The sequence below is a fragment of the Eschscholzia californica genome, unplaced genomic scaffold (assembly GCF_041429995.1).
Source record: "Eschscholzia californica isolate CP2 unplaced genomic scaffold, dmEscCali1.0.p SCAF_6, whole genome shotgun sequence".
NCBI lineage: Eukaryota > Viridiplantae > Streptophyta > Magnoliopsida > Ranunculales > Papaveraceae > Eschscholzia > Eschscholzia californica.
In genome coordinates this window covers 35,336,846-35,358,213 of record NW_028238483.1, presented here as the reverse complement: position 1 = coordinate 35,358,213, position 21,368 = coordinate 35,336,846, and the positions used below count along the sequence as shown (strand labels likewise).

General features: G+C 36.3%; 3 protein-coding genes across 3 annotated transcripts; 1 reads left to right on the top strand and 2 right to left on the bottom strand.

Moving 5' to 3' along the window:
• The first annotated feature begins 4,368 nt into the window (after nucleotides 1–4,368).
• Nucleotides 4,369–6,975, top strand: LOC147534088 (pectinesterase-like). Its single transcript, XM_086647837.1, has 2 exons — nucleotides 4,369–5,515; nucleotides 5,985–6,975. The coding sequence occupies exons 1-2, from the start codon at nucleotides 4,462–4,464 to the stop codon at nucleotides 6,680–6,682; spliced, it is 1,752 nt and encodes a 583-aa protein (XP_086503963.1). The 5' UTR covers nucleotides 4,369–4,461; the 3' UTR covers nucleotides 6,683–6,975.
• Nucleotides 6,976–7,067: 92 nt separating this feature from the next.
• LOC147534087 (RING-H2 finger protein ATL2-like) lies at nucleotides 7,068–8,139 on the bottom strand. Its single transcript, XM_086647839.1, has one exon. The coding sequence runs from the start codon at nucleotides 8,052–8,054 to the stop codon at nucleotides 7,092–7,094; it is 963 nt and encodes a 320-aa protein (XP_086503965.1). The 5' UTR covers nucleotides 8,055–8,139; the 3' UTR covers nucleotides 7,068–7,091.
• Nucleotides 8,140–10,213: 2,074 nt separating this feature from the next.
• LOC147534086 (epoxide hydrolase 3-like) lies at nucleotides 10,214–13,946 on the bottom strand. The gene is made up of 5 exons (XM_086649586.1): nucleotides 13,036–13,946; nucleotides 12,326–12,953; nucleotides 12,045–12,227; nucleotides 11,344–11,579; nucleotides 10,214–10,747 (listed from the first exon to the last, which is right to left on the bottom strand). The coding sequence occupies exons 2-5, from the start codon at nucleotides 12,605–12,607 to the stop codon at nucleotides 10,483–10,485; spliced, it is 966 nt and encodes a 321-aa protein (XP_086505712.1). The 5' UTR covers nucleotides 12,608–12,953; nucleotides 13,036–13,946; the 3' UTR covers nucleotides 10,214–10,482.
• Between the last annotated feature and the right edge of the window lie 7,422 nt (nucleotides 13,947–21,368).

The following is a 21,368-nucleotide window of genomic DNA, read 5'->3' as shown; positions in this document are numbered from 1 at the left end:
TATTTATTATTTGTTTTAAGTCAAATGATAAAGACACGTAAAATTGACAGACTAAACATATAAATTACCTTTGAAGCTAATGACACATTTATAACGACTATTATGTTTATGATACTTAAAAGCAAAACTAGGGTCGCCGCACATCCCATCATGACACTACTGAATTTACGATCTCCTGAATTTTAAAGAAGGTGAATGACACTAAATCTCATATGATACTATTGAGTTTACGACCTTTTAATGAAATCTTTGTCCTCACCTAGATTTCAACCAATATGTCAGGTAAAACGCTAAACAACATCTTCTAAAGTTTAGAATTGTGGGAGTGCAGATTGTTGTAGACCGTCCAACTAAACTGGTGAAAATTTTGCTTTTATTAGTAATTTGTTGCACACCTTTTTTCACGATGTGTGCATTGGAAAGTTAAAAGAGAGTACACAAGAGTAACAACTTATTGCAATATGCAAACAACTTATAGGATTATGTGACAACTTATTGCATTATGCAAACAAATGTTTGCTTAACGAAAAAATAATGATATTGAAAATACCCATCTTTGAAGAGAAAATGTCGAAATACTGGATTATGTTTTAAAGATCTTGAAAATTATTTTGGAAACACACGAATTTCACTAACATCTAATAAGAAATAAGATAACTACACCCGTTTGAACTTCAAATTAAAATTGTAATTATTGGTTACATGGACACATAATTTCTTAGAGGGACACGTAATTTTGGGATCTTTTGCCCTTGTCAAACATTTACCCTTTTTTTTTTTTGTGAAAAACTGGCTCTGGATCAACTTTAATTATGATTACAATTTTGATCTGTTTTACTTTTTTCGCTTATTAGCCTCACACTTTTCGGCCAAAAATTCCACCGAAAAAGTTTGTGAATTTGACCCGAATTTCAATAGATGATTCCACTTTTTCTCTCTTGATGAAACAAAGTGATTGTGAGTCGTTCGATCGACATGCCGAGTTCCGGCTTCCCTATCATCATTGAAAAATATTTCTTGTTATTACGATCTACTAATAATTATTAAGTTAATGGATATCTAACTCCAAAACCTATAGGTACAACTAAAATAATTTCTTCTAGATTTTTTCTTTTAGTAAAGATGATTTATGTAATGCAATCTAGTGTAAAAAATTAGAAAAAGCATAAAGGGAAAGTAGCTCGGGTGATTCAACCCTAATTTACTTTTAAGGTCTTCTCTTGTGAAGTGTTAGTTGTGCCATTTTTGTGAAGAAACGAACATCACTCAACTACCCCATTTATTGGTAGTAGTTAGTAGAGAGAATTTTGTCTATTAGAACTTATTATGTTTTGATGGACGGGAAAGGGAAAATCACAATTTATCATAAAACATATTTCTTGCACTAATATCACAACAACAACAAGTACATATACTTAATATGTTGGATTGTACTCAATGTATGGAAGAAAAATCCCACAATCATGCGTTGGTACGTGGTGTAGCATAATTGCTACAGAACAGACGACTGATTAAGCGTATGATTGCTATAGAACTTCATATCATGATGATGTAGTGTTGATATATCAAAAGGATGAAATAAATTGTTACTTAAACTACAATTAGACTCTAAAGGCCACGTAAAGGAACTCTAAAAGCCATTAAAATTATTATTATTTTTTTTATATATTTTTACGTAATGACATAGGAAAAACTCATAGTCAAATTGCATTTTCAATACCCCAAGCCACGACATGTCGGTATTTTAGGAGAACGCACAACTAACTGATCTGGAGAGATAAATTTAACTCACAGAATTAGAATATAATCGATAAAGGAAGTAAAACGGTTACAATGATTAAATTAGTAAAAATAATCATTCTTTTAATTTGAAAAAAGAGGAGTGTTCATCTATGGTGGTCTTTTGTTGCTAAACAACAATTACAAAACCATTTGTAAGACACTATCTTCTGAACTTTGTTTTTTTTTTTTTTTTTTTTGGAAGTCGACTACGATCTACGTATGTCGTTACATTTGGCATTGATACATCAAAGAGGTGATACGCTCAATAACTGGCCACTCAAACTGAAACAAGACCGGGCCTATAGCCTAACATGACAATGGCCTAAAGCCCAACTACATTATTTACACCCTAATAATCCCAAATCAAATAACCAAAGATTCCACCTTCTCTGGGATTCGAACCTGAGACCTCCAGGGATTTCTAGAGTTTATGTCAACACCTTGGAACCACTTGGGCTACCAACTGTTGACATCTTCTGAACTTTGTGTCAAGCCCATGGAAGGCAAACTCTCTTTGAAAACTTTTTTGCAAAGAAATTGTTGCACAAGACTTGTCTAGTTTACTACTTTACAAGTTTTTCTATTTCGACAACGTGGGATAATGCTAGTTGAGACTGCTATTTCTTCATCACTTGCTGAAAGTATATTGAGTATGGGTCTATATTCAATCCGGTTTGTGACCCGCGAAACCTTTAGTTAGGCAGTCATCAATGTTAAAGGTATACATGTATTTTCAAAATTAGAAGGAGAGACGGTGCGAAGAAATGGAAGAAAAAACAATTAAAGACTCCCAGACTGCAGTTTACTGCCGCGGCGGCCTTCCACAAAATAAGCATGGAACATACATTTGTTTAAGCCATAATCAATCGGATGGCCTGATAAATGGATAAGGTTCCAGACACCTTTTATTTAATGAGGGGCCATCAAACTCTCTCTCTTCCCTATCTGCATTAAACATGGTACAGTAAACAGTTAAATTACACACCACCTACACCGACAAAATTAGTAGTAACTATTTGCACCGACACAAAAGAATTCTAGACTGTCAATTATTTTGCTTTTACTTTTATCGATTAATATTGTGTTTTGACAGGAAGATATTGGATTGGCAAATTTTTCTTGCTTTTGTAATCATATACTCCTAGATTTTCTTTACTTTCACTTTTTCTAGGTATTATTACTCAACATTTGCACCTTTTGAATGGACTCCACTAGTCTAGATAGCAAACTGTACGTCTGTATGCATCATTGCATTCGTGCCGTTGGGCTCATAAATTTGGATCTTTGATTTGTCCAAAGTAATTGTTTGTGAATGAGATATTAGCAGACGAATTATGAAGAAAACTATAACAACTTCGAGAATACTTTGAAATCAATAAAAATTCGTTGCTCATGATTAACAAAAGAAATGATGATTGACTCAAAAAATTGAAAGAACTACAAAAACCAAATGCTTTCCGAATCCCAAGCCCATGGACCGCTACCAAGAAACAACCATGGACAAAGAAAATTGCAAAACACCCGGATATACATGTAGTGGCACGAAAGAAAAGGTGGTTAATGGAACTACCTATCTCAGACTGAATCAGTTCCTCTCTTCTCAAGGAAATTAACGTCGACTCCTCCATAAGCTAACTGTGAGGCAATCTGAATTTCCTTGAGAGGAGCCGGATCAACCTCTTAGTTTTTTTTTTTGTCCATATTGATCCTTATTTTCAAGTTTTTTTTTTGTTTATCCTAAAACGTTCTCAAGTGTATGCACTCAGACTGTCCAATGGAGAAATGAAGTGTCGGACTGTCATGTCCATCTATTAGTATCGTCAAACGGTTGTAAAGTCCGGAAGGATCTCTATCAATAAAAATCTCACCAGTAATGAACAAAATGAGTTGGACTGGAGAACTCGAGTGTATGCTTACCCTACCAGACTGAACAGTTCGAGTACATGCTAACCCATCAGACTGGACCGTATCAGATAATACATGCATCCTAGACTTGTTCCAACCCGTCCTTACTTTCAAAGCACTACAAATTAACTCAAAAGCAATCTAGAAGTCATGGTAAATATTTTACGGAAATACTAGATAATCCAGCATATTCAACTCCTTGGTTTTTATTTTCTTTTTTTTTCAAGTGCGTTCAAGATGTACTTATCAGCGGAAAGGTTTAATCACTTCCAACCTTTAGCTTATCCCATTGCAACCGTGATAGACTTCTCGGCACGGAACCCGGCCGGATGACGTGTCGGGACGTGATTTAGAGAGAGAAATTTTCTTACTTTCTCTCTCTAAATCACGACCCAACACGTCATCCGGCCGGGTTTCGGCCCGGTTCCGTGGCGGGAAGAGAATCATTTTCCATCCCATTATGTAAGTGATTTCAGTTACTATTAAGCAAACCAAAATAGACTAAAAATACAAATCACCCAATTGAAACAAATCTAGTCCCCACGTAAATAACTAACAGCCTTCAATTTTGTCCTTTTCTAAATCAAACAACGTCTTTTTTGCTAACTAACATAACTACTTTTTGAAAACCTTAATTTGGTCTTCTTCTCTAATTATAAAAGAAATAAACTTCTCCACAAATCTAAGAGAGCAGTTAGGGCAGGAAGCAATTACAAAGGCTTCCTAACAATATATATATCAAAAGATCAAGAACAACCTAAACTGTACAAAAAAATGGGAGATGATGACTCAAAGAAGAAGAAGCTAGCTATTATTAGTCTTACTTCCATGGTGTTGGTTGCCATGGTTGTTGCTGTTGCTGTTGGTGTCAATCAGCACAACAAGAAATCGGCTGCTGCTGCTGCTGGCGGTGGTGGTGGTGGTGATGTTGGTGGTGACGCTGCCGTACATACATCTACCAAGGCCGTCGAAGCGATCTGCCAACCGACTGATTACCAAAAAGCTTGCGTAGAAAACCTAAGCCAGGCAGCCGGTAATACCACAGACCCGAAAGAACTTATCAGGATTGGATTTAATGTAACAATAAATCATATTAAAGAATCACTTAGTCACTCAGCTACATTGTTAGACTTGGAGAAAGATCCAACAGCCAAGTTAGCTCTTCAAAATTGTCAAGAGCTAATGGATTATTCAATCGATGATCTCGTTAGATCTTTCGATCAATTAGGTCAGTTAGATATAACTAAGATCGACGATGCGGTTGAGGATCTTAAGGTTTGGTTGTCAGCAGCCTTAACTTATGAAGAAACATGTTTAGATGGTTTTGAAAATACAACAAGTAAAGCAGGAGAATCAATGAGAACAGCTTTGAATAGTACTCAAGAAATGACAAACAATGCACTTGACATGATTGCTCAAGCTTCTACCATTCTAGAAAACTTAAATATCCCTGCGTTTAACCGAAGACTTTTCTCGACAGAAGACAAAGAAGTTGATGAATCGGAATCAACGACCAAGATGCCAGAATGGGCATCGGCAAGGCAACGCCAACTTCTTGCAGCTACTAATATAAAACCTAATGTTGTTGTGGCTAAAGATGGTAGTGGTAAGTACAAGACTGTGCAGGAAGCACTAAAAGATATTCCTGTTAAGGGTAAGACACAGTTTGTGATATATGTGAAGTCTGGTGTCTATACTGAATGGCTCAATTTCACCAAGGATATGACCAATGTGATGCTAATTGGAGATGGTCCAACCAAAACTAAGATCACTAACAACAAGGCTGTTGGGAATACGGGAATGACAACCTTTGCCTCGGCAACCGTTAGTAAGTGAATATTAAGTTACATAAATTAAATATATATATATATATATATATTCAATTATCGCGTGAGAATAGCTCCACATGGATAATGGTACTCTTACAACGCAGAATATATAATTTTTGGGTGGTCATCTTCACTCATTGCCAATTGGTATTGAGTTAGATGCTCACATACTTAACATGATATCAGAGGTAGTCCACACCTGATAGATCCAAAGGCCACACGTGCTCTATGTCATCCAGAAAAAAACGATATGTGTTAGGCTCAAAGAACGCAACACGCACGTGGCGCGTGAGAATAGTCCCATCTGGGGAGATGGTACTTTTATAACACATAATACAATATCTAGGTCATATCCACTCATTATCAATAGGTTTTGAGTTGAGTGACCACAAACACATACACAAACATATACCTATACATTCGTGATCGATGACTAAGTACTTAAACGTATGTGATATATATGTACAGGTGCGGTAGGAGCAGGTTTCATAGCTAAGGACATAGGATTTGAGAACTCAGCAGGACCAGAAAAGCACCAAGCAGTTGCTTTGAGGGTTTCATCAGACATGTCTATCTTCTACAATGTTCAAGTAGATGGCTACCAAGATACACTCTATGCACACGCCAACCGACAGTTCTACAGAAACTGCACCATCTCAGGCACAGTAGACTTCATTTTTGGTGCAGGAATAGCTTTGTTCCAAAACTGCCACGTTGTAGTAAGGAAACCAATGGATAATCAAGCAAATATGGTTCTTGCAAGTGGTAGAAAAGCAAAGAATGAACCAGGAGCTCTCATTCTTCAAGATTGCCTCATTTCTGCAGATCCATTGTTGGTTCCAGTGAAGAAGACGATCCAATCGTATTTGGGTAGGCCATGGAAGGAATATGCAAGACATATAGTAGTAAATAGTCAAATAGATGATGTGATTAACCCAGCTGGTTGGCATCCATGGATGGGAACTTGGGGTGAAAGTACTTGTTTTTTCTTTGAGTACAATAACAGAGGACTTGGTTCAGATTTGTCAAAAAGAGTTAACTGGAAAGGAGTGAAGACTGGTAAGCTTCCAATTGAGCATTTACAACAATTTACAGTCACCTCTAGACTCATGAAAGGCGGTGTTTTCATCATCTCTTCCGGTGTTCCTTTCACTCCTGGTCTGTAAGCATCATTATCCTCATCATCATAGTAATCCTCGTCGAGTCGACGTCATGCTCGTGGTCATTACATATATATATGTGCAGTTCATGATGCACATAGAAAAAAAATGTTAATTTATCATCATTATTATCAATAATGGACAAATATAAGTTTACGTTGAGTTCATATATCTTTTTTTTTTTCCGGAATTGTAAAATTTGAACTTTGGTCTCCACTAGAGAAACGTACATATAATTACGGCCGAACTAAATTGGGCATCACACCATTGAGTTTATATATGTAATCATTCTTTCGATCTTTCTTGGTTTCCGTTTTATTTATCAGTTGATTAACTAAACAATGAATAAAAGTAAAGTAATATACAAATTAGTTTCCAAGAATCTCTTATTTAGTAGAAGAGAAAGTCTTTTCATTCACTGTGTCTCGAAAAACATCACAGCTTGTTGTACTGGATTAACTTGGTCTAGTTCTTCTTTTGCTTCACCAATTCCTGGATCAATCTTAACACAACTTAAAGCACTGATCGAAGCGATTTTCTCTCTACTTAATATCCTTTTCAAGGAAGAGATTCGACTTCCTGGGGATTTCAAATTCTGATTTCCAGCAGGAGATCTTCCCATTTTCTCCTCCAATTTACTCTTACAAATTTCTCCATTTCTCTGAATCTCAATTGTTAATGAAGTATTAGAACTCGTAGAAGAAGACTCAGGAGCAGAATTGGAACCAGATTCAGCTCCTTCATTCTTACACGATGAACAGGGTACACCGGAACTAGTCCGGGCTTCAGCAGACTGGGGTGACTCAATAACGATTTGAATTGGAACATCTTCAACTTCAAATCCTGGTTCTGGAATTTCTGGTTTAGTAACAAGAGATCGACAAAGTGGGCAAGTAGAATGAGAATGAAACCACATATCAATACACTCAGAATGAAAACTATGATTACATTTAGGAAGTGTACGACCCTTTTCGTGTTCTTCAAATTCCGATAAGCAAACGGCACATTCTAGTAAATCACCATCTTGGGTGGTGGAGGAATAAATAAATTTAGGTATTAATTTCAAGATTGCAGCATCTAGGCCGCTGGAGTTAGTGTCATTTGAGAGGTATGGGGTGGTGAAAACGAAGTTGGTGGTACGGCCAGTTCTACCGGAGCGACCATAGTCGTATGGGTGGCGGCCACGGCTACGGTTGTTTAAGAGTTGACGGCGGAAGACACAACGGGAGTAGATGTGGAAGCAGATAATGAAGAATACAACTGTGAATAAGATAACAACTGCACTTAACATAATTTTGCCACTTAAAGCATGACCTTGTTCTAATGAGACATAGTTTCTAGGAGGAGGGTGAGAAGAATTCATGGTAAAAGCTTTCATGTGACTAAAACTTGGAGGGAGAGAGAGAGAGAGAGATGGGGTTTGGGGAGTGATGTAGAATGGATTGTGGAGATATAGAAGAGGGGGATGAAGGTTCTTGGAGATTTAAATGTTGGGATTTTGTGCAACAAGAACATTAGAGTTTGGGTCCACCACTTCATTCCTGAGTTCTGCCTTTAGTACTCCTTACTTTCTTCCTCCAAGATGCCAAACTATTGCCGAGGTTGAACAACGAACATGTACAATAAATCAGACATGTTTTCAGAGTCTGTCTCGTTTTTCTTGTTTCCTAGTATTATTCTTCTACTAAATTAAGGTGTTCATGGATCTAAACATAATTCTAATGTATGTACACCATTTGATAATCATCGATGACAAAAGAACACGACCTACGTAGCAAATAAGACAAGGATTATTTTGGTTTTTCTTTGAGTGAAAAGACTAAAATACCCCTTATCTTACTGGGAGACAATCACCTTTTATCAACTCATTGTTGTTTACTAATGGCATCTAGTGTTAGATATTCACTTATATATATTTTTAGTTAAGCTGAATTTAGCCTTTTATCAACTCATCCTTAAAATGGATTGGTTGAATTACCTTTTTGGATAATCTCTTTAATTCATAAGAGCATCTCCATTGCCAAACTCAAACATCTCCATTAGTCCCATGTGTTGAGTTTCAATAAAGATTTTCATTCCTACGTGACAAAATCGAGATTCTCTGATTTTTGTGTCTCCAGTAGAAATTTTAAAGTTGTTTTGTTTAATTTTATGACACGATTATGTTTGTGAGCAAATAATTAGTTACTATATGAATACTTGATGATTGTCGGTTTAAATTTAAAAATGACGAGTTAAACAACTAAAAATATTTGAAGATGGCACTCTATAAACAGACAACCATCTTGAGATATCTCTATTTGATTACCGCTACATCATCTTAAAAATCCAAATTGAGTTTTGCATTAGAGACAATTTTTAAAGAAAACCTCCAAAAATATCCACTCGACCCACATGAGTTAGAAGAAGTTAACATTGACATAGCGGTACATGCACACCCATTGTGCGCTTAGATAGCACAGACATAGATTTATTTTCTGCAAGTCACAAATTTTCAGTTCAAAACTGAAAATAAAAGAAAAGAGAATCTTTCATCGTTTGATTCTCAAGAGCCATCTAAGTCGAAATACTGCTAGTATTGATAGAAATGTGTGTTCAAAGAATCAAAGAGTTGTAGTTTTGCTTAGTTTAGCAAGTTGGGAGAATGAGAATAATATTATCTCTCTTTAGGAATTGGTTTGCAGTAAATTGGAATAGTTGAGAGGGGGCAAGGGGTGTTATACCAATTAAAGAGATGGACCCTTGGCCCTTGGAAGATGCTGTGGTACAATTTCCGTGCTAGTTGTACCATAGAGCCACAGCCACTGAGCCACTTGATCCCTTAATGCCATTCAGTGCTTATCAGTTTAGGTCATTGAACTTATATGTATATACATATGTGTGTATAATATATGTGATTATCCACAATGGATTATTCTCTTCTTCTCCTTTTTCAAATAGTTTCAATGGCATTTAGATATATAATAGTATGACTCTAGACCATTTTATGAATGTTGGTAGTACTTTTGTAAGTCTCTCTTGGCTGTGAACAAATATTCTCGTAAGACGCAGTAGTGATGTAGTAATGAATGTCGTCGAACGTTTATGACCCATATACCCTCCCCCAACCCGTACACCTCGTGATTAAACCCAATCTGCCCTAATCGACTTCTTTTCATTGTGTTACTTTTGTATTATCTTATGAAGAGATGGGTTAAAGATTAGTGGCTTAGCGCCAGACTCCTATATCTTCTGTGGCTTTTAGCCCAAGTTGAAATTTCGAAAAGTGAAGGAGATTAGTTAGATTAAACCAAAGTATCGATATTCATTAGTGAAAATGATAAAATGTATCGATATACAAAACCTTCAAACATACATATATATAATTGCATATTCGACCAATATCATCATCTAACACTTGGCTAATCAATGAGGTACATGACATTGAAGCAACAAAAATAAGAAATCATGAAGTTATAGTGCAAGACTTCCATAAATTCCACAATAGAAGAACTCTAGAAATAGAACTAGAAAAACTAAAATTAACTAAAAGAGCAATTAAAAAACCAAAAAAAGATAAATTGCAACCACCGAAATATAGTGATACAAAAATTATCGATACAAGAAGAAATAGTCCCTCTTATAGGATTGCCTAACCAGAAGGGCTTTAGGTTTCGTATTTCTACTGAAATACTTATTTCTTATAATTTTGCAAACAAATAAATATCTAAAATTCTTGGTTGACTAAAAGGGTTGGACACCCTTTATCGGTGCTCTCGTTGTCCACGGCTACATCAAGTATCATAACACTGAAAACACTTATTGGATCATAACATAGAAACCCTATCAAACTTATTTAAGAAGTTAAGAATATGGTTGTTGATCTCATCTGCCCTTTCCTCCATGATGAAATGACCAGCTCCTTCAATAACAATTACTTCCTCCAGTAATGGCACATCCTTTTTCATTTTTCCTCCATGTATGTATTGTTTCACACCTAGAACATGATAGCACAGATCTTGATCTCCAACGATAAACTTAACTGGTACTTGAATCTGCTCTCCTGTCCATGGTGCATTCAGCTCCCAGTTCCTGAAGCCAATTAACAAAAGAACCAAGTAGAACGATTAGCTCTAGAAAAACTCAAACTAGTATTTGAAGAAGGTAACACGGCAATGTAGCGACCCATACTCCTAACGCTAAAACAGAAAAAAACGACCGACATAATGGTTCTCTTTCAGAAACAGGGTATTACTGAAAGCACGGTAAAAAAAAATGGCACGGCCAACAACCCTTGGCTAGTTGGCTCAAGTGGTAAGAGGTAAGTCTTCCAACTTAAAGGTCAAGGGTTCGAGGCACACGCGTACCAATTCAAAAAAAAATGGCACGGTATACCTATCGCTATTTTGTTTATACGAAGTCCTAAAATTGACAAAATGACGGTGACTCGCGACTGTTAGTATATCGAAAAAACATCCAGTGTAGCAGTTTTGTCATCAAAACAGGGTACTGTTGACAATGGTTGAAATATGAAGATAACGGTATCAAATAATTACAGTACTACAAAACTATTTCCACTGTATAATGGTCATTTTTACACACGGACTCACATCAACTTACTTGAATATCATATAACGAAGCAGAATGATAAAAAAGAAAATGACGAAAAACTAAAGTTTGGTACATACCGATCTATATTTCTGTAGTAGTTAAATCCACCAGTGAAGCCACTCTTTTCGTATTTACTGGTGTAGTAAGAAATATCTGCTTCTGATATCCATGGAGGTAGGGTAATCGGACAATCTGGGGTAAATCCTTTATCTTTTGGTATACAGAATGGACCTGGACTATAGTAAGTTAGAATTTTCTTCAGTACTGTTTCTGTGCCAACACGGGCACATTCAGCTTCCATCTCTCCAGGTTCCTAAAATATAAGAAGTACTAATCAGATGAGAAAATTCATGAAATCCAGAGTTCAAACATGAAACTAGATCCATCATAAATACCTATCTCATTAAAATTATTCACCGAGCAATGAAAGGATGAACTAACATCAAACTCGATAGCTCTTCACTTATGTGTGTCAGTCGGAAATTATCTAGAATACCCAAACTGTCAGTCTACGCAGTTGCGCTCGGGACTGGACCGAGTTACTTGGCCAGTGAGTATCCTATTAGGAGCTTATTATTAATTTGATTACTAATACTAGAGATTTGTTTAATAAACAACAAATAAAATCACCTCCTTTCAGGTACTAGATATAATAATATAAATATATAATGAAATTATTAAAAAAAAGAAGTACTCCATAAATTATAGGATAATATGGCAGTCATCATCTAAGAGAATAAAATAAGAACAAATTGAAAAAGAGGAAATAAAAAAGAACCTGGAATCGTATCATATAGTAATCGTCACCATAAGCAGCTCTTAGGGTTTGAATGGGTTTCCGATTAGGGTTTCGAGGAGTATAAGCCACACTCAAATTCACCAAACCCTTTACTCTGTCAGGTCGATATGAACATAAATACCAACTTATAATAGCACCCCAGTCATGTCCTACAACAAACACCTATTAACAAGAATCACACACAAGAATCAAGAACTTTGGTTAAAATTAATATTAAAAATTTGTTGTATATTTGTGATTTTCTAATTTTAAATTCTTACTTTGTCTTGGGCGAGTAAGTCGATTAGGGCAATCAAATCACCAACAATGTGAAAACTGGTATAGGTTTCGGGGGAAGATGGTGCGTCTGTGTCACCGTAGCCGCGTAAATCAGGAGCAACCACTCGATAACCAGAGGAAGATAGGGTTTGGATTTGATGCCTCCAGGAGTACCAGAGTGAAGGAAATCCATGAATAAGAAGAACAACTGGACCTTCTCCTTTCTCTGCTATATGCATTTTGATTCCATTTACTGTCACGAATCTGTGCTCTATTCCCTCCATTTCTATCTAATCTCTCTCTAGAGCTTGCTTCAGATACCACCTCCGTCATTTATATTGGCACTTATTTACGTAACAAAAGATGGCGTCGGAAGAGTGAGAGAGAGTCTGACTCTGGGTGAGATGATTGACATTATTAACCCCTAATTATTTTGTAATATTTGGACTAGACCCCCCAAATTTAAAGTACCAAATGTACCCTTCGTTGTACCAACCATTTCAACCCAAACTTGATGAAGAAACCCCTTCGTCAATCACCACCACCGCACCACCATCATTGTCTCCTTCTCCAAGCACCATTAGTATGAACCCTTATTTCCATCACCTCCTCCACAACAACCACCAACATCTATAACAAGAAAAAAAAAAACTTTGGTTAAAATTAAAATTTGTTGTTTGTTCCTCAGCGATATGTGGCTTAACCAGCTTACCTTGATAAGGTGTTCTTTTTATTTACTTTGTATGAACTCATCTTGTTATAAGGGGCCTGTTGCCACGCCCATAATTGTTGGCCGAACAAAATGGCCTAATTATGGTACTAAGTGACCTCCCTTGCCTTGGCGGAACTCTCTGAAGCCTCTGGAGACATTGTGGAGAATTTTTGAGAACTCAAGGAGATTCTGGAAGATTCTGGAAGATTCTAGAACCCTGAAGATTACTCTGAAAGGTCCAAGATATTTATAAGAGTCTTTAGGATGTGTGTAGAGAATTCTAAAGGATGTTCTAGAATTCTCCATCCTAATAAGTGTGTAGAACCTTCCTAGCCTCTTAGGAAGGGGTCCTCATTTGCAAACCACTCAAGTTGAGAGCAACCAAGTGAGTGAGGGACTTGGGAAGTATAGTTATAACCTAAGAGTGGGTCACTAAGAGTAACAGTGTTCAAAAGACCGGGCCGACCTGGGTCGGCCCGTACGAAAAACGGGACTGGTTGACTCGGGTTCCTTTACGGTCCTGAGCTGGGCCTATATTTTGAGCCAGGGTGGCCAAGCCCCGCCCGAGAAAAGCCCGGGGCCGGGATCAGCCCGTTTTTTACGTTTTCTTTTCCCTCTTTTTAAAAAAAAAAAACCTTATTTCATTAAAATTCCATAGATATATCTTTAAGAAAGTCTTTTCTTAAGTTTTATAAACTTATTTCCAAAAAATTTCATTCATAAACCTATTACCCATATAAATATTTCCATAAAACTTTTTCAAAAAATCTTTCTTAAAGTGACTTATATAAATCATAGGAATCTTTACATTTATGAGAAAGTTTTTTCTAAAATTTCAAAGACTTCTTTCAAAATGATTTCATTCCTAAAATTATTCCACAAAATCTTTCTTAAAGTTGTTAATGTAAATCATAGGAATCTTAGTGAGAAAATCTTTTCAAAAATTCTATAGATTTCATTCCAAAATATTTAATTCCCAAAATTATTTTCATATCATGTCTTATTTATTATTATCATCAAATCATCCCAAAATCATTGTCAATTTTTTTTTTTAAGAAAAGTATTTCTAAACTATGGATTAATACCTTCCAAATTAAACTATCAATTTTGATTTTTTTTTATTTGTGTATCAAATTTAAGAGTTTTGTTTTTTAAATTTAAACAAACTAGGGTATATCCCGTCCCGTGCCCTAAGGCACGGGCACTTGAGAGAGAGATTTTAATTAGTTATTATTTTATCGAGAGAGAGAGAGAGATTTTTATTAGTTATTATTTTTTGTATTATTTTTTTGTTTATTTTATCTTAAATTAGTTACTATTTTATTGAGAGAGAGAGATTTTAATTTTTTTTTTTAACCCTTGAAATTTATTTTGTTTTTTTTTTCTTAAATTAGATTTTTATTTCTAAGAAGAAAAGGATTACTGTTTTTAAAATAGGTAACTTTATTTCTACGAAGGACTATATTTTAAATTTTTAGAAGGGCATCTAGACAATATCCTTTATTTAAAAAGGATGTTTGTCCCAGTCATCGTTTTCCCTTCTGTTTTATTATATAGATAACAGGCTTATCCGACCCGAATTCAACCCGGCCCGACCTGGGCCTATATTCGGCCCCAGGCTGGGCCAGGGTATAGATAACCCTGGTTGAGGCCCGGTCTGGGACCTTACCAACTCGAGTGGCCTAGGCCCGACCCGCAATCCGGCATGGCCCAGGTTTTGAACACCACTAACTAAGAGGGCTTGTAATCTATACCTTTGTACTTGAAGGTTCTTAGCGACGAACCATGATATTGGGCTCTCATGCATGTGAAAACCGGCCCTTTGCATTTTTCGACCAGATCGCCTTGTCTGGATTAATGTATATCACTTTTTGGAGTTGAAAAGTGAAGAAGGGAAAGTTTAGGTAGTTTACATGAAATGCCCCAAACCCAAAGCAAGCTACCCCCACAAGTTCCAGAAGACTTTTTTTTTTTATGAAGAAGTTCCAGAAGACTTGATCCACTCTGGAAATGACTAAAATCATTTTATGTTATAACATGTTATGTGGTTGCCCATCCATCATAAGTAGGCACCTATAATAACACTAAATATGCATGAAGACAACTCATCCTATCCTCATGGTTATGAGGTATTTTAGAGAACATATAGTGTCTTGGATAGTAGGAGGTGTACATTCCTGGTTACTTATGAATGAAGGAAATGAGTTGGAAGATACAATTAGGAGGTGTCTTCCCATTAATGTTTCTAAGCCAACAAGGATACACCTTTAACCACCACGGTGGCACTAGATGATAGAATTTCTCTTGCCTATAAATACCTTGTGTTAGCCATGTATGAGTAGTTAGTTTTAGAGAAGATCATTAATAAAACAGAGAGTTTGATACTCATACTATATTGCAAACAGCCTTTTATATCCTAACATTTATATCTTAGTTTCTCTTATAGATTAACTTATAACTTTTGGTTTCGTGTCCCACCGGGTGTGCCACATAAGAGAGATAATCAGAACACGTTATCAGCACGATTGCTTCTTCAAGCGGGTAAAGAGTTTCAGCTATAAACGAGGGATTATCTTGAAAACCATCTGAAGATAAAAGTAAGTTGTGTTATTACATTTCAAATGTCGAATCTAACCAATATAAATTTTGCAGTTCTTGACCTAACAGGAAGGAACTATATCAATTGGGCTCTTGATGTTGAATCTTATTTAGAGGAAAGAAACCTAAAGAAAACCATAGCGGAGGGAAATAATGAAACTTCTCAGAATCGTGCGGCTGCACTGAATTTTATCCGACACCATCTATGTGAAGACCTAAAGTCGAAATATTTAAATACGAGAGACCCTCTGTTATTATGGATTGGTTTAAAGAAACGTTTTGATCATTTAAAAAGAATTATCCTTCCTAAGGCCCTAAATGACTGGCTCCACCTTAGACTACAGGATTATAAAACTGTTTCTGAGTATAGTTCTGTTCTGTTTAAAATAACGACAAAATTGGCACATTGTGGTTTTCCTGTTAGTGAAGAACAAATGTTAGAAAAAACATTTTCAACTTTTCATGCTTCTAATTGGAATTTGCAAGAACAATATAGAAACATGAATTTTAAATGTCATTCGGATTTAATTTCATGCCTTCTAGTTGCAGAACAAAATAGAGACGTAATTATGAAAAATACAGAAGTCCGTCCAACTGGATACACTAACTTTTCCGAAACATATTCCACATCCGTCTCTACTGAAAGACGAGAACGTAACCAAAAGGGTCGTGGTCGTGGCAACTACCACAATAAGAATTCAGAGGAACATGATCGTGGTGACGATCAAAATAAAGATAACAGAAGCGGTGGTTACCGTTCTGGAGGTCGCGGCCGTGGCTATGGTCGAGGCCGGTGGACAAATAACTCGGCTAACAGATACAAGCCATATAATCGGCAAAATAAAGGGAAGAAGGTGGCAAATGAACCTTCTGAAATGAAGAATCAACCCTGTTTTAAATGTGGTATGACAGGGCACTGGCAGAGAACATGTAGGACTGCTAAACATCTCGTAGATCTTTATCAAGCATCCTTGAAGAAACGAACTGCTAATGTAGAAACAAATCATATGGAAATCAATGATTCTTCATGCAACACAAGATTGGATGTATCTGACTATTTTACCAACGATGTAGAAATACATCTTACTGAAGTCAGGACCGAGACAAAAATAACAGATTATGGCATTAATCTGAATAGAGACGCATCGGTGATGCAACCCCCCATCGAAGAAAATGATATCTATGGTAGTGAATATGAAAATCTTACTTGTAATGAGTTCGATCAATTACTCTATGATGAGTTTGACGAAATGATTGATCAAATTCATAACTCTCCTCAGTAGTGTTTTTATAATATTTCCAGTTGTTATAAGTTTTGTATTATATTAATGTTTACTTTTGAATATTGTATAGCAATGTAATATATAAAGTTTAGATGTTTTCTATCAGTATCTTATGTTTATTTTTATGTTCGTTAAGGTATGAATTCTAGAAGTACATTTTTGAGAGATGATGAAGATATTTGTCTGGCAGACAGTGGAACCACGAATTCCATCTTTCGAAGTAAAAAGTACTTCTTGACTCTGAAATTGTTTAAGGCTAATGCGATTACTATCGCCAGTTCATCTAATCTCATTGACGGCTCTGGCAGAGCAATTATAATATTACCAAGTGGTACGAAGTTAACCATTGAAGATGCCTTGTATTCAAACAGATCTTTGAAGAATCTGTTAAGTTTTAAAGACATACGTCGAAATGGTTATCACCTTGAGACTAGAGATGAAAATAATGAAGAATATTTATATATTACTTCAACTGCTTCAGGCCAGAAGCATGATCTCGAGAGATTGGCAACTCTCTCATCAGGATTATATATTACAAGGATAAAAACGGCTGAATCTTATGTTGTCATAAACCAGAAGTTTTATGATCCAAGTGTGACGACACTTTGGCATGATCGTTTGGGACACCCAGGATCTACCATGATGAATAGAATAATTCAAAATTCTCAAGGATACCCACTACAGAATCAAAAGATTCTAATAAGCAAGGATTTTACTTGTACACCTTGCTCATTGGGAAAATTAATTGTAAGACCGTCTCATACAAAAGTTCATATCGAATCTCCTAAATTTCTTGAAAGGATCCAAGGAGATATATGTGGTCCTATTCACCCACCATGTGGACCGTTTCGATATTTCATGATATTGATAGACGCCTCTGCTAGATGGTCTTATGTTAATCTTCTGACTACTCGTAATAATGCATTTGCAAGGTTGCTTGCCCAAATTATTAGATTACGAGCTCATTTTCCCGATTTTCCTATTAAATCCATACGCCTTGATGGAGCAGGCGAATTTACATCAAAGGCTTTTGATGCGTACTGTATATCAGTTGGTATTGATGTTGAACATCCTGTATCTTATGTTCATACACAGAATGGTCTAGCAGAATCATTCATTAAACATATACAGCTGATTGCACGTCCAATGTTGATGAAAACCAAGTTGCCAGTTTCTGCATGGGGATCTGCAGTGTTACATGCTGCTTCTTTGATCCGCCTACGACCTACTGCGAATGATCAGCATTCTCCCTTACAACTTGTTTTGGGTCATCAACCAAACATAGTGCATTTGCGTATTTTTGGATGTGTGGTGCACGTGCCAATTACACCTCCTAAACGGACAAAATTCGGACCTCAACGACGTCTGGAGATATATGTTGGTTTTGATTCACCATCTATTATCAGGTATCTAGAACCTACGACAGGTAATACTTTCACTGCAAGATTTGCAGATTGTCATTTTGACGAGACAATTTTCCCGCCATTAGGGGGAGAAAATTCGTCTACAGTGAATAACAAACAAATTGAATTGTGTTGGAATACACAAAGTTTATCTCATCTTGATCCTTATACAAATCAATCTGAGCTAGAAGTAGAAAGTATAATACATTTGCAAGGCATTGCAAATAAACTACCAGATGCATTTAATGATGCAGCAAGGGTAACCGAATCATATATCCCTGCTGCTAATGCTCGTGCACGAATTAATATTCCTGAAGGACGAGGAGAAACTGCTATAGCAAATGAGTCGTCTAAGGCACGTCAGAAGCGTGGACGACCAATTGGTTCTAAAGATACTATCCCTAGAAAGAGGAAGAACCAATCACAAAATAATAGTTCTCTAGAAGAGACTATTAATGATACAAACACACTTTCTGAACAAATACCCCTTGAAGAGGGTGAAACCCTTGATGAGGCAGAGATACCGAACAATGAGGAAATCTCTATAAATTATGAATGTTCAAAAGAAGTGTGGGACCGAAATGAAACAATTGTCGATGAGGTATTCTCTTTTGCGGTGGCAACCTCAATTCTGAAAAAGAATGATGATTATGAGCCACGCTCTATTGAGGAATGTCGACAAAGACCGGATTGGTCAAAATGGAAAGATGCAATTCAGACAGAATTAGATTCACTTAATAAGCGTAGTGTTTTTGGACCAGTGGTTCTCACACCTAAGGGTGTAAACCTAGTTGGGTTCAAATGGGTTTTTGTAAGAAAACGCAATGAAAATAATGAGATCGTTCGCTATAAAGCACGAGTTGTGGCACAAGGGTTTCTACAAAAACCTGGTATAGATTATGAAGAAACATATTCTCCTGTTATGGATGCAATTACATTTAGATATTTAATCAGTCTAGCAGCTCAAGAAGAACTTGATATGCATCTACTAGATGTCGTTACTGCGTATCTATATGGCAATCTAGATACTGATATTTATATGAAAATCCCTGAAGGATTCAGATTACCGGAGGGAAAATCACGTGTCATGTATTCACTAAAACTTAATAGAGCTTTATATGGTTTAAAGCAATCAGGGCGAATGTGGTACAATCGCCTTAGTGAATACTTGACCAAGGAAGGATATATAAATGATCCTATTTGTCCATGTGTGTTCATTAAGAAATCATATACCGGATTCCCTATCATTGGAATATACGTTGATGATATAAATTTAATTGGGACAAGTGAAGATGTCTCAAAAGCCGGAGAATATTTGAAGAAAGAATTTGAGATGAAAGACCTTGGAAAAACAAAATTCTGCATTGGCTTACAAATTGAGAGAAGTATAAGTGGCATACTTGTCCATCAAAATTTATATACTGAAAAGGTTTTGAAAAGATTTCGCATGGACACTGCATACCCTCTTAGCACTCCAATGGTTGTAAGATCTTTAGATACTGAAAAAGATCCTTATCGTCCTAAAGAAGATAATGAAGCACTACTTGGTCCTGAAGTACCATATTTAAGTGCAATCGGTGCTTTATTATATTTGGCTCAATGTACTAGGCCTGACATTGCTTTTGCAGTAAACCTATTAGCTAGGTTCAGCTCAGCACCAACAAAAAGACATTGGATGGGTGTGAAACAAATTCTTCGATATCTTCGAGGAACAACTGATTTGGGATTATTTTATTCAAAAAGTTCATCCAATGATTCACAAGTAATAGGATACACTGATGCAGGATATCTCTCGGATCCACATAAAGGAGTTTCACAAACAGGTTATGTTTTCACTAGTGGTGGTACAGCTTTCTCATGGAGATCAAGTAAGCAAAGTATGCCCGCTACATCTTCTAACCACTCAGAAATTATTGCTCTTCATGAAGCTACTAGAGAATGTGTATGGCTCAGGTCTATTATTAATCATATTAGGATTTTATGTGATCTTTCCGGAATTACAAAGTCACCTACCATTATATATGAAGACAATGCGGCTTGCATTGCTCAAATCAAAGAAGGATATATTAAGGGTGACAGAACAAAACACATTTCACCTAAGTTATTTTTCTCGCACCATCTACAGAAGAATGAGGAAATTGATATTCAGAAGATACAATCATGTGAGAATTATGCCGACTTGTTTACCAAGTCTTTACCAACTGCAACATTCAGAAAACTAGTACAAGGCATCGGAATGCGAAATTTGAATAATCTGATGATGTAAAACTACATAATTCCACGATATGGTATTCATCAGGAGAACAATACCATGTGAAGTTTTCAGCCTCACTTATATTGGATCTACGTTCTGTACTCTTTTTCCTTCGTCCAGTTTTTATCCCAATGGGTTTTTCTGGTAAGGTTTTAACGAGGCAGTATTTGTGTATCCAGCGATATTCAGAAATTCTATGATGGTCATCCAAGGGGGAGTGTTATAACATGTTATGTGGTTGCCCATCCATCATAAGTAGGCACCTATAATAACACTAAATATGCATGAAGACAACTCATCCTATCCTCATGGTTATGAGGTATCTTAGAGAACATGAAGTGTCTTGGATAGTAGGAGGTGTACATTCCTGGTTACTTATGAATGAAGGAAATGAGTTGGAAGATACAATTAGGAGGTGTCTTCCCATTAATGTTTCTAAGCCAACAAGGATACACCTTTAACCACCACGGTGGCACTAGATGATAGAATTTCTCTTGCCTATAAATACCTTGTGTTAGCCATGTATGAGTAGTTAGTTTTAGAGAAGATCATTAATAAAACAGAGAGTTTGATACTCATACTATATTGCAAACAGCCTTTTATATCCTAACATTTATATCTTAGTTTCTCTTATAGATTAACTTATAACTTTTCGTTTCGTGTCCCACCGGGTGTGCCACATAAGAGAGATAATCAGAACATTTTCATCTTCTTTGCTTCTCTAACTTTCTTGATTAGACCATAATACCCTTAGGACTCTTTTGCTACAGTTTTCTTCCGATTTTGTCCTCAGAT

Bases quoted from the DNA above. Each gene is read 5' to 3' on its own strand.
- LOC147534088 (XM_086647837.1), top strand. From the start codon at position 4,462: ATGGGAGATGATGACTCAAAGAAGAAGAAGCTAGCTATTATTAGTCTT. The intron at 5,516-5,984 runs GTAAGTGAATAT...ATATATGTACAG, and splicing joins CTTTGCCTCGGCAACCGTTA to GTGCGGTAGGAGCAGGTTTC.
- LOC147534086 (XM_086649586.1), bottom strand. From the start codon at position 12,607: ATGGAGGGAATAGAGCACAGATTCGTGACAGTAAATGGAATCAAAATG. The intron at 12,228-12,325 runs GTAAGAATTTAA...TCTTGTTAATAG, and splicing joins ACTTACTCGCCCAAGACAAA to GTGTTTGTTGTAGGACATGA. The intron at 11,580-12,044 runs GTTCTTTTTTAT...CTTATATTTTAG, and splicing joins ACTATATGATACGATTCCAG to GAACCTGGAGAGATGGAAGC.
- LOC147534087 (XM_086647839.1), bottom strand. From the start codon at position 8,054: ATGAAAGCTTTTACCATGAATTCTTCTCACCCTCCTCCTAGAAACTAT.